General features: G+C 54.3%; 7 protein-coding genes across 7 annotated transcripts; 4 read left to right on the top strand and 3 right to left on the bottom strand.

The window, feature by feature from the left end:
- Positions 1-194: 194 nt before the first annotated feature.
- On the top strand, positions 195-3,131 carry SCP_0206520 (hypothetical protein; the record flags this gene model as incomplete). The annotated part of the gene is made up of 8 exons (XM_027754564.1): positions 195-354; positions 415-853; positions 910-1,103; positions 1,165-1,862; positions 1,914-2,091; positions 2,142-2,509; positions 2,567-2,622; positions 2,672-3,131. 8 exons carry the CDS (start codon positions 195-197, stop codon positions 3,129-3,131), a joined length of 2,553 nt encoding a protein of 850 aa, XP_027610365.1.
- A 307-nt stretch (positions 3,132-3,438) lies between these two features.
- Positions 3,439-5,265, bottom strand: SCP_0206510 (Uncharacterized protein; the record flags this gene model as incomplete). Its single annotated transcript, XM_027754563.1, has 4 exons — positions 3,439-4,636; positions 4,688-4,758; positions 4,817-4,990; positions 5,053-5,265. The coding sequence occupies 4 exons, from the start codon at positions 5,263-5,265 to the stop codon at positions 3,439-3,441; spliced, it is 1,656 nt and encodes a 551-aa protein (XP_027610364.1).
- A 298-nt stretch (positions 5,266-5,563) lies between these two features.
- Positions 5,564-6,317, bottom strand: SCP_0206500 (H/ACA ribonucleoprotein complex subunit 2; the record flags this gene model as incomplete). Its single annotated transcript, XM_027754562.1, has 4 exons — positions 5,564-5,846; positions 5,904-5,973; positions 6,032-6,155; positions 6,216-6,317. 4 exons carry the CDS (start codon positions 6,315-6,317, stop codon positions 5,564-5,566), a joined length of 579 nt encoding a protein of 192 aa, XP_027610363.1.
- Positions 6,318-6,541: 224 nt separating this feature from the next.
- Positions 6,542-8,005, bottom strand: SCP_0206490 (predicted protein; the record flags this gene model as incomplete). The annotated part of the gene is made up of 8 exons (XM_027754561.1): positions 6,542-6,906; positions 6,965-7,048; positions 7,105-7,170; positions 7,231-7,404; positions 7,463-7,566; positions 7,620-7,716; positions 7,775-7,870; positions 7,930-8,005. The coding sequence occupies 8 exons, from the start codon at positions 8,003-8,005 to the stop codon at positions 6,542-6,544; spliced, it is 1,062 nt and encodes a 353-aa protein (XP_027610362.1).
- A 183-nt stretch (positions 8,006-8,188) lies between these two features.
- SCP_0206480 (P-loop containing nucleoside triphosphate hydrolase protein) lies at positions 8,189-11,515 on the top strand (the record flags this gene model as incomplete). Its single annotated transcript, XM_027754560.1, has 5 exons — positions 8,189-8,242; positions 8,317-8,536; positions 8,597-10,456; positions 10,511-10,968; positions 11,027-11,515. The coding sequence occupies 5 exons, from the start codon at positions 8,189-8,191 to the stop codon at positions 11,513-11,515; spliced, it is 3,081 nt and encodes a 1,026-aa protein (XP_027610361.1).
- Positions 11,516-11,855: 340 nt separating this feature from the next.
- On the top strand, positions 11,856-13,896 carry SCP_0206470 (Protein esc1; the record flags this gene model as incomplete). Its single annotated transcript, XM_027754559.1, has 4 exons — positions 11,856-12,336; positions 12,396-12,473; positions 12,623-13,450; positions 13,520-13,896. 4 exons carry the CDS (start codon positions 11,856-11,858, stop codon positions 13,894-13,896), a joined length of 1,764 nt encoding a protein of 587 aa, XP_027610360.1.
- A 553-nt stretch (positions 13,897-14,449) lies between these two features.
- Positions 14,450-16,883, top strand: SCP_0206460 (hypothetical protein; the record flags this gene model as incomplete). The annotated part of the gene is made up of 4 exons (XM_027754558.1): positions 14,450-15,310; positions 15,427-15,801; positions 15,862-16,053; positions 16,107-16,883. 4 exons carry the CDS (start codon positions 14,450-14,452, stop codon positions 16,881-16,883), a joined length of 2,205 nt encoding a protein of 734 aa, XP_027610359.1.
- Positions 16,884-17,425: the final 542 nt, after the last annotated feature.

Below are 17,425 nucleotides of genomic sequence, written 5' to 3'. Positions count from 1 at the left end.
TTCTCCCCCTTGTTCTATTCACTTTTTACCCTTGTTCTCGGCCTGGCGGCGACCGCATCTCCCATCTTTCTGCTCAGGTCGCTCGCTAAACTCTCCCTCACTTTCTTTCATCCAACTTCATAACGGCTGGTCCGACTTTCGTCTGCTAGCAGCTGCTTACTGTCTCTACCACCACCATCCAACTGCTTATCGTCATGGCCGCAGTCAATCTTCAGATGATGGCCACCAATGTCCCCTTCGATTTCCTCCCCGGTCAACCCCACTCCCGCTCCGCCTCGGTCTCCTCGAGCTCGTCCCACTCGCCCAGCTCGCGCCCCCAGTCTTCCCAGGGCGGTGTTTTGCGCGCATCGGCCGGTATGCACTCGTCCGAAGACCTTTATCGCGCTTCTTTCCATACCACCAACTCGTTTGCAGGTGATCACACACGCAACACCTCCGACACATCCCACTCCTCCGTGTACTCGCTCAGCTCCTCCGATCTGGCATCGCCTGGCGATTCCCCTCCCAATCACAACGTCTCTAACCCTTCCCTCAAGGGCCCTCTCCGCCCGACGCACATCCGTGCCCGTGTCGCTGCGTCCCCATACCCACGAGACACTGAGAGTGTCCATTCATCTTCTAGCGAGACTGAGGACATTTCCATGTACCTGGGCGCAGCCCCTCCTGATTATCATCCTATGTTTGGTGGCCAACAGACCATGGCCCATGTTCAAGAAACAATGCACGCCGCTGGTGCCTTTGGTCGCATGACGCTGAGCCCCGATCACGCTTTGGAGAAGCTCGCAGCTAACGTGCGCGCCGCCACTACGACGAGTGCGTCCGATAGAGCGAAACAGATCTTCGTTCAGGCTTGGTACGTCCGCCACGTTGGCCACCGTTTGTGTTTGGGACTCTGATACGTCGGTCTAGGTTGACTGCGAACTATTCCCCATATCCCGATGGGAATGTCCCACGTCAAGGGCTGTACTTTTCATATCGCCGAGTCTGCGATCAGTATGGCATTCCACACATCAACACCGCAACGCTGGGTAAGGCGATTCGGTTGTGCTTTCCAACAATCAAGACGAGACGGCTGGGTGTTAGAGGGAACAGTAAATACCACTGTTTGTCATTTCTCCGGATCATGATCCTGTCTGTTGTATTGATAGCCGCCGCGTTCTTTAGATTGCGGCATTCGTCCTGCGACTTCGGCAGAAGCCGAGTTCCTGCAGGATTATATCCGCAAGTCGAACAATAATGCGGCGCAGCAGTCTGTGAACGCCGCACGCATGGCGAGCGAGCAGGCGGAGGCGTCTCGAGGCGGTTCGGATGAGGAGGAGGAAGATGAGTCGGAAGGCCCCAGTTCGGGGAATTCCAAGAGGAATTCCTTAAACCTCTCTAATGGGGCAAAAAATCCGAATATTTTCACAGATGAAAAGACTCCGACCGCCACAAGTCTGCTACAACAGGCGCAAGCGCGTTTACCTGGCAGCAACTTTCCGACGCAAGCGCCCATCCGACGGCATGCATCACAGCCCGAGGGCACTATTACCGTGCAGCCTTCTTCGGCTGTAGGCGGTGCTGTCCCCTTGATAGCTCTGAATCAACCCATCTCCGTGAGGCAGATGCCTCATTTCCCGTCCATCGAGGAGGCGATTGGAGCCAATTCGACGATTCCCCAAGGCATTGCTGCTCGTGAGGTCTGGAGGTGGTTCGAGGACCATTTGGACGCATTGCTGGAGAGCATCCGGTCTTTCCGTTTTGACCAATTCGAGCTGAATCTCCGAACATTTTGGTCCAACCTTAACGGCAGTCACCGTGAGGTGGTGCATGCTCCAGCTGTTGCAGGCTTAATGGCGAAGGCGGACGCTATCGTATATGATGTAGGTTTTTCTTTTCCTCGTCTATGAAGTCTTCTGACGAAGGAAAATTAGGAAATATTAGAAATACTTCGCTCGCAGACGCTGTCGCCGATCCCACCAGCGTCGCTAGCAGGTCTGCGCCAACTTGCGGATAAAATGGAGAAGATACTCTTGGTTGCCCTCGAGGGATATGGTAGCACGTTCGTTGAGCCGAAGGTAGAGCTGGGTGCTCGATTCGGACATCTCGTCTGTAAGTTCTTAACCATTGAACTTCTTATCCCGCTATTAACTTTTTTGCAGTGCGTTTCCTCGACATATACCAAGTTGCCCAAGCGTTGAACACGGTGTTAACGAACCAAAAGCAACTCCTTGAGATGCGCCGGTCATGGCAGAAGATTGACTTCGAGTCCGTCCGCAATCAATCGGCGTTGGTTTGTAATTGTCGACATGAAGATTTGGTACAGCTCTTGGAGATGGAGTTCGTAACTGTCCTGGACGGCCTGTTGAAGAGTGCCGATCCTATTCGGGATGTCATGGCGTGGGCGGACAAGTGCTGTGACAGGCTTATGGGTGGACGTAACAATGGTCCTGAAGATCGCCCAACCATGAGTTCGAGGAGCGTTCTGATTCGCTGGGGATATGTGACCAGTCAGGTTATGAGGGACCTGGTAAGAGCATTTGACACGTCGGCTGCGCGCTCAGCGATTGAGACCTTTCTACTTCAGACAATCCGCAGTGATCCAGCTTTCGGAGCGTTCCAAATATTGAAGCTGTTCTTGGAGTATGTTACACACTTTCCTCTTTGTTCTGTCGTTGATGAGTTGTTACAGTGACTGGATTGCTCTTAACGTCCTGAGGAGTGTGGCTCTGTCAACAAACTCCGTGGCGGCGTCCGTTGAACCTGTGATGCAACAACAGTTCTTCCTTTCGGAAGACTACAGCAACAGCCTCGACGTGCGTCCACCCATGGCAAATACTCCAACAACGTCAAGTATGCTTGCTGCGTTGCAACAGGATACCTTTGGCTCCCTCGATCCCGCCTCCAGTGCCTTCGGCTCGGACGCATTTGGATCTCTGTCGTACATGGATACCTCGTCGACTCATGACGACTCTATGCCAGTTCATTCGTCGGGTCTCTCCTTCCCTGAATATGTGACTGGATCCGGATCCTTCGATGTGGGTGCATTCACTCCGCAGGACTTGGGTGTTGGCGCGTCTGGTACGCCCCCGCCCTCCAGCAGCGAGCCGACTCCTGAGGAGGAGCCAGAACTGGTGAAATCTGAGGGTTGATGAGGTGAACTATTCCTAACTGGATTCCCGTGGTCGCTATCTTATATCCTTACTACTACAATCGCTAGTCCTGTCTTTTTTGCTTTCACTCTGGTTGCATTAATTATTATTGGTTCCTTGCTGCTGTATTATTGACACTGTCCGACCTGCTTGTCATTATTCACATACCTATCGGACGAGTATCCACTCATGTGTATCTCATCGATCCCGAATAATAAGTCCAACTCCGTTCTCATTGTTGCAGGTGCTTTCCAAGGTGACCGAGGGTTGTAAGATTGAGTAGGGATGTGCAGTTACATAATATCCGTCACTCTTGGGCTTCTCCCTTGACTTCCCCGTTCGGTTGCTCCTCAACGATCTCCAGCTCCTCCGCGACATCCTCACTTGGCACAGCGATTGACGGCGGGGGAGCAGTAGCCGGAGTAGGCGCAGGTTCTGGTGGTCGTTCTCCACCTCCATTTGAGGATGTAACTTCCACAGCTGGTGAAGGGGCGTCACCTTTGCTATCAATCTTGCCAGTGAGGCGCCTGATCTGCGCTTCCGCCTTCTCCTTGTTTTCTGCCGTTACACGCGCTTGATTGGCCTCGAACCATGCCTTTTTGATCTTGAGATCTTCGACGACGCGTAGCAGATCCGCTGGAGACGTCGGAGGCGATATTGACAGCGAAAGAAGGGCAGAAAGTGTGGGTAGTGGGACGTGCACCTGATTTTGGCTCCCAGACGCGTCGCTACTGTTGCCCTCCGAAAGTGCGATGGCTTTGGGTCCACCATGATGGGTCTTCTTCGACTTCTTCCCCTTGCTGCTGACGAAGTACAATTGCTCGTCCTCACCCTTCTTCTTCCGAACCACCAAACCATCAGTCGACCCCTCTACCGTGCGCAATTCCAGTTGTGGTACGCCCTCCAAGTCCGTCTTCACGGGAGTAGGGGATGACGGTGTGGCCGAGGTCTTTCCAAAGAAGAAATCAATCAATGTCTGGCAGTCCTCGATATTTGATTGGAAAGCAGGAGCATCCGCTTCCTCGCGCAGACGATCGGCGAGCTCCTTCTTCTTCGCCTCCTCCTCGGCAGCACGCTGTGCGCGTTGCCGCTCTGCCCGCCTCGCGCGATCCTCGTTTACCTTGTACCAATACTTGTCGTTTGCTTCGCGGAATCGCTGAGCGGAGTCGCGCTTCTGGTTGTACAACACGTCCAACTGGCCCTGCAGCGCGGTGCGCTCATCCAGTAGCTTGCTTCTGTGTGCGTACGCCTCGTCGCCTTCCTTCTTGATCTCATCGAGTTCGGCCCTGATCGCGTCGTAGCGCTCCGACGCAGCCTTGGCCTCTGGATCTTCCAGCTCCCTCCGGAGTTCCTCCGCCACTGCGCGGTCGGCCTCTATAGAATCCTGCTCTGCCTGGAAACCTTCCACTGCGCGGCGACTCCGCTTACACTGGCTGATTTCTGCCAAGGCACGCTTCTCCTCTACAAGCTTCAAATTGCCCGACTCGACCTGCTTCTCTAATTGCCTGCCATTGTGCCATAAGCAAGCAATCACGCTGTCTCATGCAAGTTTGTACCTGATACGCTCATCGACTTCTGCGACGCTCCTGTAGGGTATCTTGGCCTTTGCGGTATTGAGATCCTTGATCTAGGGTACAGTCAGTTCGGACGAGTATATGTGGAGTATCAGTGTAATTTGGACGCACCTTCTTCTGGATATTGTCCTGCAGGCTCTTGAGCTGGTCCAAGATTTTACCGCGACTAGCCTTGCCGGTGGACTGCTGGCCACGAACGCTGTCCAGTTCGGCCCTCAGAGCGTTACGCCTGTCACTCGAAGGTCCACCTCTTCCAGCGGAGGCGAGCTTGTCCTTCACGGCAGACTGTATACGACGTGACGTCACAACATGAGTGAAATATGTAAACGTAGATGATAGTCACAGACCAGCTTGACTTGGAGAGCATCAATCTCTGTCTTGATTTGTTCCTGCTCACGCTCATATATGGCTTTCTCCGGCTTTCCATGCCCATACATAGCAGAAGTGGGAGTGGACTCGCTGGTGGGTGAGGCAGAGGTGGTAATGGCGTCAGTGGACAAGGTGGGCTTGGTCTGCTTGCCAGCACCGTTGGGAGTAAACTTAGATTTTGCGACGGCCATTAAGAGAGCGCGCGGACGGGAATGGTGAGGGGAGGAGGGAAGTGTTGAAAGGGTGGTAAAGAAAGCGTTACGACACGATATACGCTGTTGTCGTGAGAAACGCTGGCGACTCACATTCGAGATGCCACCTCCGCGTGACGTGGTATAGGACGTGTCAAATTCGCAGCATTTTTTATGCGCAACCAGTTATAATCTCCACGGCTTAGGGCGCCGCGGGAGTTTCGTCGTCGGAGTATCATGCAAAGAAAGTGGTGTATAGGAAAACAAACACAGAAACACAGATAGCGGCCATGGCGCGTCAGAAGACCACCTTTTGATCGAGTTTCTCGACCTCCCTACAACACTCCTCGTACAGCTCTCGGTAGTCGTCATCCTTGTCCTCCTCCCCCTCCTTCCGCTTCGCTTTCTTCTTCTGGTCCGGACATACCATCACGCAACTTGTTGGTCGTTTTGTCGCACTGGCGTGTCCGAGCTCTTCTTTTGAAGCTACAAACACGTACGGGACGCCCGCGTCCTCGCTCATGACAGGAAGGTGTGAAATGATATCAATAGGTGTTATATCGGCAGCAAGAACGAGCAGGCTGTGTCATGCAGCGTCAATGCGATGCACGCATAGTCAGAGTGTTCGAACAACTCACCCCTTCTCCCCCTTCCGGATGCCTTTCACCACTTCTTTGACCCCTCGCTTCACCTGCCGTTGTTTTGACGCTATGAGTACAGGTACAGGCTTCAGTAAATTTCCCAAGGACACGGTACAGTAACTCACCCTTCTTGATAGTTTTGTGTATCTTCTTCAGTAGTTTCTTCTGCGCCAGAGGATGTGCTATTGGCGAGAGGTCTTCTATGGGAATAACAATCTCCGCCTTTTCCTTCTTCGCTTTCTTCTCCACCTACGTGTTGGATGTCCGCCGTCAACGGTTAATAAGACTCGCAGGAGATGTAATGCTTACCGTCACGACTTCAGCATCCTCCATGACCACATCCTCAGTTTCGAGAGTCTCTGTTGTCTCCTTCCTGTGCTTCTCCTTCTTTTCAGATTTGTCCTTGACCATTGTGAAGTCTACTAGTGCACGGAGACGAGAAGCAATTCGTTCAGAGCAAGCCTAGACTCTAGAGCCCTTCGCAGAGAAAGTTAATGTTGCAAGTCACGCGAGGTCGGTCCTAGGGTTAGGTGTCCCTTACATGCACTCAACTTACTACATAGTTCACAAACTTCATGCTAAGATGAAACTCATGCACGCACGAGAAGCGAACCATTGAGAAATGATAAATATATTCAAGAATCCACGCCCTTCCCCTCCACGTTCCCCGAAGGAGGCTCGCCCAAACCTCGGAGGAAATTCAGCCACACCCACGACATCCCTCGACTCTCCAGATCGTACCAATAATTCAGAGCGATGGTCACACTAGACTGACGCACGTAGTGCCACCAGCCCGCAGGAAGATACAGGGCATCTCCCGCCTGCACTGAAATCTGAATGGGATGCGCCTCCGCTGGGAGTGCCCCAGGGAGGTTGGGGTCGACCACGGAAGACCAACGAATGGGGACTGCGGTCGAAGGAGACGGAGACAATACGAGCTCAGATGTTTTGGGTGAGGTTTTGGGTGAGCGGATGTATTGTGCGTGAGGGTAGGTGCGTTCTGCCGAGCACCGTGTGTTCTGTGCGATGAAAGAATCGGTGATCAGGTGAACGCTCACCTTCAAGGCACCATCCTTCCGTGGGAGGAAGCAGAGTGAAGTGTTTTGCACCACGAACGACAGTATATATATTTTCGTATGGATCTAAGACGACATCAGCATTTGGATATTCGAAGCAGACTCGTAGACCACACCCTTACCGCTATGTATGCTTGTAATGCTCCTGCTGTCCCCGATCCACAAGTTGACGGCGTCCGGACTTTTCTCTGAAACAAACTACATATGAGATCATACCTTTGAGTTCACGAGTATTCTCGTCGACGTACCCAATGCGTCGCTGCACCATGGAATCTCGCTGGGAACATCCTCGCGCAATGGCTCAAATTCCGAAGGATCTGGATCACCAGAAAGATTGAAATAACAAGCGGTATATAAATTACCGTTCTGAGACTGGAGGTAACAGATTTCTTCCTGTTCTGGCCCTTGAGGTTGGTCTGAGTCTGGAAAGAAGTAAGCGATGTCATCAGAGCAACTATAATCGAGGAGATTGCAGCTTGCCTGAAGACAAGCTGGCCAAGAAGGCGGACATCGACATCCGCTGTACGTGTGGCTCAGCGAAGTACAATCTGCCATCAGGGCCAGCAGTGATTGCATCCGCGCGGCTTGGCAAGGGCATTAAAGGTAGGTTTTGAAAAGCTGTCCAGGGGTATCTTACCCGTTCGGTGTAACAGCCACAGAAATATTCCCGTCTCCCAGTTTTCTGACCAGGTATTCGTCCGACCAGCGAGACAGGTCCTCCGAGAACTCGCAATCTTCCAATCACGTATGAGGCACATTCTAGGGAGGGGTAGCAGCCTTGACTCCGCTCACTCTTTATGAGAACAGGTCTCCCAATATGCACCAACCTTGAGAACTCCAGTGGTGTTGGTGGACTGTGCAGGACATCAAAATGGAGACCGTTCAGTTCTACCACTCGCGATGATGAGGATCGCCAACAACACAGATATGAGCAGAGCAGAAAGCACCGTAATACTCGTTAGAGATCCATCTCAGAGTACTCCTGTCGACGGCAGCTCCGCTGGAGGAATCGTCCTGTGCCATTGCTGTGCCGCCCTTGAGCCGGTGGATTTGGACGAAAGAGCGCGTCTTCAGAGTCACGGTGCGCGTGATCGCTGTGACGCGACGCGACGGGTTGACGAACCCACGTACCTCCAACCGTCTTCCAGTCTCATTAGTTTGCGTCTTCTACATTGACCTCGTCTCCAAAACCCAGAAGGGTATGTTATGGCTGACTCAAGGAAAAAGACTGCCGCTCGAAAAGCCGGAAAGACGAAGGGGGTCAGTGGTTGATGAACCGTTGCGAAGTCCAGGTGCTGATCTTCTCGCATCTATATTTTCCTGGCTATTTCCAGTCTGGTCAGAGATCTCTGCTGGATCACTTCCATATCAAGTCCAACCTCTCCAAGGCCGATTCATTCCCGGGATCTGAATCCGAACACAAGCAGGAGGTGCAGGACTATGTAGAGACCATGACGGTGGCCGAGTTGGTGGACACCACCGAGGGTACGTTAAGCACTAAGCCAATAGACGTTGAAGCCCTACCAGAACATGTTGTGTTGGGTGACGAACAGGGTGAGCATTTTTTTTCTACCCTTCTGCGTTGTATGTCCACTCCTCATTGCCGCGCTCAAGAACCAGCATCTCAGCAACCGAGGAGGCTTAGACCAAAAGAGATCACAATGACGTCCTCGATTAGTACGACTAAGTCTCGAGCGATTTCCAGGGCCACTACACCAGAGGTGCAGGAAATCGTGGATGGTAGCTGTCGCGACGTTCCCATTGTCGTGGATGCAACCCCCTGGAACGGCTCTGACGCACTTTCCAAGCGTCCCGCTGCTTCCAAGCCCCTCTACTCCATCTTTGCACCTCGAGCACATAGTGACTCTCATCTGTCTGATCTGGACACAGGTGAGAAGATACCTCAGCCAGTACAGCGCAATACCAAGCATTCACGGGACTCGCCAAATACCACGGTTCCGTACCCGGACCGAGATCTTCAACACGTCCGAGGCCCCCAAACCACTTTCCCTACACCTGACATATCTCTGCCAACCAGAGCGGTAGGTAGCAGCAGCAGCACACATCCTGGTCCGTCGCCCGTCCCCACTGAGGTGGAAGACGAACAGATACCTACCGTGCCAACGTCATCTTCTGGTTCAGTCGTTGAATCTGCACTATCGCTCCCGCTCTCCGCTGTCTCGAAGGACAATCCAAGTCCTGATGCACTTTCCTCTCTCCTTACTTCAGAATCTATCACTATCACTGACGGCGGTCATATATCGAATGACTCTGCAGAGGTAGACTATCCGGCGAACAACACAGCAAACGACCACATTTCAAGTACAGCCGACTCAGCAGAGGTCGACTGTACAATCCATCATTTAACAGAGGACCACACCTCATCGACTTTTGACTCAGCAGAGAGGGCACAGTTTCTCGACGGCCTTCCAACCGATCATCGCCGTCATCCCGCCATCGCCCGGCTCCTCGAGGTACAGACGCGCGAGCAGGATATAGGCGAACCACCTACGATTGCACATGAACTTTGGACGGACAAGTGGCGCCCTCGTCAGGCGACAGAGGTACTCGGGAATGAGGATCGTGCCGCATATCTCCGCGCATGGCTGCTCGCCCTCAAGCTGCGGATCGATTCCATGGCCCCATTGAATATCGGGACAGGCAGTGCAGACAGCGGGCGTAAGGCGAAGAAAGGCACGAAATCCAAACTCAAAGCGGCGGGCAAGAGACTTAAAGTCCTGCGACAGGTGGAAAAGCCGAAGAAGCGCCGCAAATTGGACGCGAAAGACTCGTGGATCGTGGGGACAGACGAGTCGACCGAAGAGACGACGGAAAGCGAAGACGAAATCGCGTATTGTGAGAGGACGCTGCAACGCCTGCAGCGTTCCTACACGGATACTTCCGTCAATCAGTCTTCTGAACTTGATGTTCCTTCCGATAGCGAGGATGATGCTGCTTCGGTGCCTTCCACCTCACAACCTGTCTTCAAGAAGCAAGTGTTCAACACCATCCTCCTCACGGGCCCTTCTGGCTGCGGCAAGACTGCTGCAGTATATGCATGTGCGGAAGAGCTAGGTTGGGATGTCTTCGAGGTCTACCCAGGTATCGGGGAGCGAAGCGGGGCTGCGTTGAATAGGCTCATAGGCGAAGTGGGCAAGAATCACCTCGTCCGGCAGCAGCACCAGCTGAAGGCCACACCGAGCTTCAATGCGCAACCTGGCCCTTCTCAGGGAAGCCAAATGAAAGGTCCGGCAGGCAAACGGCGTCTCTTACGAATTGATTCGGCAGAGGACCTTGCTGCAGCGCAATGCCCACCAACTCCCCCAACGCCAAATGGAGACGCCACTACCATCGGCCAATCCATTATACTGATCGAGGAAGTCGATGTGCTGTACGAGAGCGACGTCAATTTCTGGCCTACATTAGTGAACATCATCAAAGAATGTCGACGGCCTGTCGTCTTGACTTGCAATGGTGAGCGCGATTACACGCTTATTTTTTGGACGCTTAATCGTGGTCTTCATCTAGATGTGTCTGTGATACCCCTCAGAACTCTCCCTTTGCAGACGACACTCGTGTTTGCACCGTGTCCAGAACCTTTGGCGATGTCCTACTTGAGGTGCCTTTCATTTGTTGAACACCATGGCCTGGACAGATCTTCCATCTCATTGCTTTATCATGGTGTCGATGCATCTGAGACACGATCGGGTACTCGGAATCATGCCCGATATCCTGACCTCCGCCGCAGTATTCATCGGTTGCAATTCGGGAACACGGCCGGAGGAACTGGTGACATCGAAGAGCATAACCTCGAGAAGCGTGCGCATCTGCTACCGAGGCCATTAATACCCTCGCGGTGTGGCGCACATGCAAACCAAGAAGATGTAGAGCAGAACCTAAGTCTCCTTCGCCTGTTGGACAGATATAAGGACACTATGTCCTTCGTGGGTTGTCATCTGGGTCGAGGGGGACTGGATACACTCCGGGTGGGTACTGCGCTCCTTTTAGTTCATTCCTTCACCGAACCTCTGCCTGTTTTGTCAGAACCCTATGACAATCTCCACGCCTCCGGCAGATGACGAGCTAGGTTACTTCGTGGCCCATGATAATCTCCCGTTCGAGTCTGCGCTGCATGTGGACCTGTCTGTCTACCGCAGAGACGAGGTCGTTATGAAGGAGGTTGTCTCATATTCGAACGACCTTTTCGCGTCGTTGTACCCAGCACTCCCACTGGGAGAACAGGAAGAAATCTCTTCACAAAATCACGCTTCCTCGGTCAAGGCACTCATGCGCAAACTTAGAGTTCCCTTGGACACTCTCGCAGACAATCGATCCGTATTTCTCGACTACGAGCCGTGGATTCGGTATATGGTTGCGGTAGACGATGCCGCGCTGCAGGAGGTTGGCCAGACGCAGAAGGAAAGAGGCCGGACAACAAGGAACAGTCAGAAGTTGACAACTTACCAGCCATACATCACCCCGCGTGATGAGGATATCCTACGGACATTCAGATTCACGTCCTTTCCTTCGTAGTAGTAGTACTGCTTGTGTATAATAAATAGGTCTTGGATAGATTAGTGGTCAATATTCTCTCTTTTTTTCTGCCTCTGTTTCTACTTGGTGATAATTCACCTTTTCGAAACCCACATCTGTTCTGGAGATTACCTCCAACCAACCAATCGGAGTGCGTCCATTCCGAGACCATTTTTTGGGGAATTTATTTCGTACTTCGGGTGCCTGAGTGGCCGTTGCACGTGGAGTTAGTGGATAGCCACGCTGACTCTCTCCCAAACATCCATATTACACTTGGGCGGTTCGCTCGTTGCTCTCCACATCGTCCTCCTCGACGCGCTCGCGCTCTCCGGATCGTGTCATGGACGACCCAGGAGCCATCCTAGAAAATTCATCTACCAATCCACTCCCCGGGAGCGGCGGTTCTAGCGGTCCCACCTCCCAGAGCAAGAGCGCGATGGGCGGTTCCCGATATTCACCCGTCACCCCTCTCGCTCCTCTGGAATTTCTGCAAAATCAGCGCAGAGGATCTATTACCGATCCGTCATTGCATGCTAGCCCGCCGATGTCTCACTCGCATTCCGGTGTGAACAGCATTCCCCCATCTCTGCGCGTAGATCCTGTTTCTGGTATCTCTGTCTCGTCGTCATCACACGAACCACAACGCAAGAGTTCGTTCAGTCATCCGAGGCCGGCGTCCCCGTACAAATTCGGAGAAGCATCAACAGAGAACGCTAACATCCGGCGAATATTGAGGTCGCCCTCAATAGAGGGAGGCGTTGAGGGCACGCGACGTGATGAAGGTGGCGCAGAGCAAGGTGGAGCAGGAAGAGTGATCGGAGGTAAACCTAGTATTGCAATCCACACGCAGCTGAAGCTCAGAAAAGAACGGCATTCGCAGAATCTAGTAGGGTCAAGGGCACTGATGGGATGGAGATCGATGCACATGGCAACGGGGAGTATCAACAACACGATACAGGTAGGCCCCCACGTCGTAATCTTCCTCGTGCGTCACTCGCCGGAGGAAGGAAAGATGACGGAACACGGCGGCGTTCCAGCACAACTGGTGGTCAATTGCCTAGTTGCTAGTCGGAGGTGTTGCTGTGACTCACACGCTTTTGCTCCAAGGTACGAAACGCAAGCTGTCTTCTACTGAGCAGCACGCACCGGACATTGACCCGCAACTGGTTGGGCCGGGAGTGCCGAGCGAGGGGCGGGCGGCGAAACGGCGGGAGTCGGGGTACGAGACGCAGCGGATGGGAGAGCTGAGCCTGGACGAGCGACGAAATTCTGTTGATGGGCGAGGGGGAGGATGGTGGGGAGGAGAGAGACGAGAGAGCGTTGCAAGCACGTCGGTGAGCACGCCTCTGAGCGGGTACAGCACACCGGGCTCGGCAGTCCCCGGAGAGTCACCACGTGGTCGAGCAGGAGGAGGCATGGCTACTTTCGCGTGGCCTGCCAACCCTCAGGCTCATCCCGATCAGGCTGCAGCCCAACAAATGCAGCCAGAAGAACATAATGCGGACCTTCACACTCTCCAGTACGACTCCCATCCTCCAATGCCTCCAGTCGCTTTTCCGGCAGATCGCAGGCTGTCTGCACCAACGATAGCGACCGAGTCGCCGCCTATACCCCCTTCCACAGGTCCCACCAGAGTCCTCAGGTCACGCTCCCGTCCTCCGTCGCGTGTTCGCACCGCAGCCCAAGCACCAATCAATAACGCGGGCCCTTCCTCCTCCACACCAACAACAGATACTCCTCAAGTCGACGATGCCCCCCAGCTATCCCGAGAGCAGGGCTCTACTCCCTACTCGCGCTCGCCCGAACTCCGCGTATCCCACAAGTTGGCCGAGCGGAAGAGGCGGAAGGAGATGAAGGATCTCTTTGACGAGCTGCGCGAGCAGCTACCTTCCGACAGAGGCATGAAGTCCAGCAAGTGGGAGATCCTGAGTAAAGGTACGCTAGCCCAGTCCCGTATACGCTTCACACCTTAACCAATTGTCTGTTCGCGAATTCGATTCTTAGCTATCGACTTCATTATGAATCTGAAGCAGAGCCATCAGGACATGAGCCGGGAGATCGAAGTGCTACGACATGAACTGGATAACGCGCGACAGGGGATGGCACCTCCTTTCCCTGGAGGCCCTCCTCATGTTGTCTATAGTCACGGTCCGCCAGTGGGAGTAGCGCCTTATCCAACCCCCGGAGGCCCGGCAGGCCCGATGCATCCTCATCAGCCACCACCACCACCACAGTCCCAGCAGGCACATCCATCCGCACCAGCTCCTGGGTCCCGACCGGGATCATCTCAAAACGTGTATCCCCCGAGTGCACCACCTGCCATGCAGCAAAACATGAATGGCAGTGCGTCTGGAGCCCCCCGGACGGAAACACCCTCATGAGCACGCGTTTCCAGAGATCCGCAACGTGTATCGATATCAGTCTTCCTTCCTTGGTGGTTTTCGCTATGTTTTGTCGTGGAAGGTGATTTGTATGATATATATACCTCTTCGTCGCGTATTCTCAACGCTCGATATGCATAGATACGAGCACCTTTTGCATTTCAGAGACTTGGAGAGCAGTGATGGGTATTTACAGCCAAGTTCTCACATACTAGCCCCACTATTATAATTCGATTTTGGACGATCCGTATATTCCTAGATCGTTGCGACGATACCATGTCTTGCTTATACATACGGTTGTTTTACTGCACGTCGTTGTGAGCGCGCGTTGCAGTTGCGGCAGCTGATGACGGAGAATTGTGACTAGTACAATTAAGGCGCGCGTTGGCTGTGGCGGGGCCGCAACGTGCTTGTCTTTGTTCCACCATCACCACTCCTTATCCTCCTCGCTCCCCCTCCATCCTGACACTTGGGGGGCGCACACTGCGTGAAAGTACGACCGAGCTTGCTGAATACATCTACTGCGCATCGTCGATCTAAGTAGCACGCATAAATGGCCCCCAAGAACAAGGGCGTTGCGTGCCTCTTCCACCCTAAGAAGAAGAAACCCGGAGCACCCGCGCCCGCACCTTCAAAGCCAGAAACTCCAGCAGCCGGGTCTTCCACAGATTCTTCCACTTCCACGTCCACACCCACACCCACGCCTACATCCACACCCGGATCCACATCTGCGCCCAGCAAGGCCCGCACCCCCCGGCCACGCCGGCCGAAGGACGACGACGACGACGAGCGGCCACCGCCACCACAGGGCCCGTTCGTCGAGTATAAGCTGATGTCCTCCGCGCGGAACGGATGGAAGTACGACGTGATGAAATTTGACTCCCGCAAGGCGGTCGACATCACGACGTGGGCTCCGCCCGTGAAACTCAACCGCAAGGACCCGCACCGCAGCGACGGCGAAGCCACGGGCGCCGCTGTGCCACAAGCTGTTGGGCCCATGCTCGGCCCCGACGGGAAGCCCGTGATCGGCGCTGATGGGAAGCTCGTCATGGTGGATGCGGAGGGGCGCCCAATCCGCCCTGGCGAGGTCCGTGCGGACGATGGGAAGGATAAGGGGAAGGACAAGGCGCCGCCGCCGAAGAAGCGCTTTCAGAAAAAGACGCGGCAGGTGTTTCCCGTGCCAGAGGAGATCAGGCAGCTGCGGAAGGAGGAGCGATACCCGTGGGTGATGGAGGACTCGGAGCAGCTGGAGATATGGACCGGCAGGATGGAGGAAGTTGCCAAGGCGCAGACACATGGGATGTTTATGCCCGCCCAGACGGCGATCTTCAAGTTTGTGCCCGCACATCGGTGGTACAAGTTCCAGAAGAAGCCCAATTTCTATGTCATGGGCCTGGAGGAAGCAGAGCTCAAGGTACGCATTCTCAAATCTCTTAGTTTGCCGTTGTATATGCGACCCCTTCCGCTCTCTTTATAATTTTATTGTCCAATTCTGCTTAATTACATGCCGTCTGACCTATACGCTTACAGCAAAAGGAGATCTTGAAGAACGGAGAGCCAATGCGCTGGCTATCGCGTAAACGCGGCGGACAACCCTCAGAATCTACCATGGCGACGTTCAAGTCGGAGAGTGCCGGTAGCCTGGCGGCCAGCGGGTCGCTCGTTTACACTGCGGGTCAGAGCTTCGGTCCTGGTGGCCGGCGGCTTAAGACAGTCGACAGCGGCACCGCAGATTTGTTTGGGGACGACGATGACGACGAAGAGGGCCCCAGCCGCAAGAGGAAGACCAAGCGCGAGCTGGGTGCGGAGGGCGACGTGGACGAGCTTGACTTTGAGGAGGACTTTGCGGACGATGAGGAGAAGATAGAGCCCGAAGCTGATGATGAGGAGGCGAAGGAAATGGAGGTGTGTCTCCTGGGATTGGATTCGGTGATGGAATACGCTGACCTTTGGTGTTTTTCGCAGGAACGTCTCAAGCGCCAGTATAAGAACGCGAACAAGCAACGGGAGGGATACATTGACGAGTCCGACGATGATGAGGAAGAGGAGTCGAAGCTCACGGGCGCTGGCAAGACTCTGCAGAAGACGTTGCGGAAGCTAGAGAAAGACGGCGGGTATGACGACAGTGATGACGAGCGGAACCCTTACGCGAGCTCGGTAAGTCACATATTGTCTTCATCATTCATATACTACACGTCTGTAATCATTAGGAGGAAGAGGAGGAGGAGGAAGAACCTCCGGTTACCCAAGTCGGGCCTGCGATCATCCCGCCAGAACCGAAAGTTCGCCCTTCCTCCTCTCAACCCGCTGCAGTCGCTCCCCCCTTGACGAATGGGACCAAGACACCTTCTGCAAGCCAGCCACTCCCACAAACGAAAGCTGAATTACAATCTCCATCGCGTGCCACTTCTCCGGTGCCAAGTCACGGAGGTCACTCCGTGGTCGCGATGCGTGCCACGAGTCCAAAGGTGCCTAAGCCGAAACCCAGCCCGAGCCCTCGCATAGGCGGGCCAACGTCACCGACGGCTAGTCGTGCGACGAGCCCGATCATGGGTGCGGGCACAGGAAGCCGTGCGGGAAGTCCGGTGGCGCAGAGCCCGACGATGACCACGGGAATACCCCCGAAACACTCCAAACGCAAGGCCACGGAAGAGCCCACGTCGCCAACCGGAGCCTCTGGCCAAGGCGCGCCTCCGAGACCGAAGAAACGCAAGGCGGAGGTTGCGGCCCCGGACGGTGTGGCAGCGGACGGGGTGCTGGAGGACCGGATGGTGATTGAGTGGCTTAAGAACACGCCGAACGCGACTACACGCGACTGCATCCACCACTTCAGGTCGTACCTGACGGACGAGGGGAAGAAGACGCGGTTTACGGCGCTGGTGAAGGAGGTTGCGCAGCTGAGCAAGGGTGTACTGGTGCTCAGGCCGGCTTATCGGGGAGGGGGGGCACCATCGCCTCCGCCTGTGGCGAGCCCTGTTGCGGGATAGATTTAGCGAGGATCGGGTCCGCTTTGGGGTGCCTGACGGACGGACACGCGACGTGCGGTATTGTACTTGTCGATTTGGTTTTCCTGCTAATCCATCTGCCACGCGCATGCACCTTTGGACCTTGGTTTGCTTTGAGCCCAGAAAAAACTCAGAAATCGGTTACATTTTGAGGTGCGGGATGGTTAAGGTATGATACTGACGTTCAGGCATCCTGCATGCGATCGAGGACGGGAATAAGGATGCCACTCGTCGATTATGGTGCCTCCCCAGATATACGATGAAGGGTTGCGGTATCCATACGAGGATGAAATGGAGGGTGAGATGCACAGGTGCGTCTCATTGTGGCTGAGGCCTGAGAATAGATCGCGACCGATGGAAGTGCGCACTGGACTCTAACGATGAGGCTTGAATGGCAGCGTTCGCTCGTAGATGGGTAAGTTTCTGGTGCGCACTGCTTCCTACACTAGGGCCAAACTTGGTGACGTTGAGATGCACAGACTGGCAGAGAGTTGTGGAGAGTACCTATGGTCGAGCTCTGCCAA

Source organism: Sparassis crispa (assembly GCF_003851025.1).
Source record: "Sparassis crispa DNA, contig_000001F, whole genome shotgun sequence".
Classification (NCBI taxonomy): domain Eukaryota; kingdom Fungi; phylum Basidiomycota; class Agaricomycetes; order Polyporales; family Sparassidaceae; genus Sparassis; species Sparassis crispa.
This window is presented reverse-complemented; position numbering and strand designations above follow the sequence as displayed.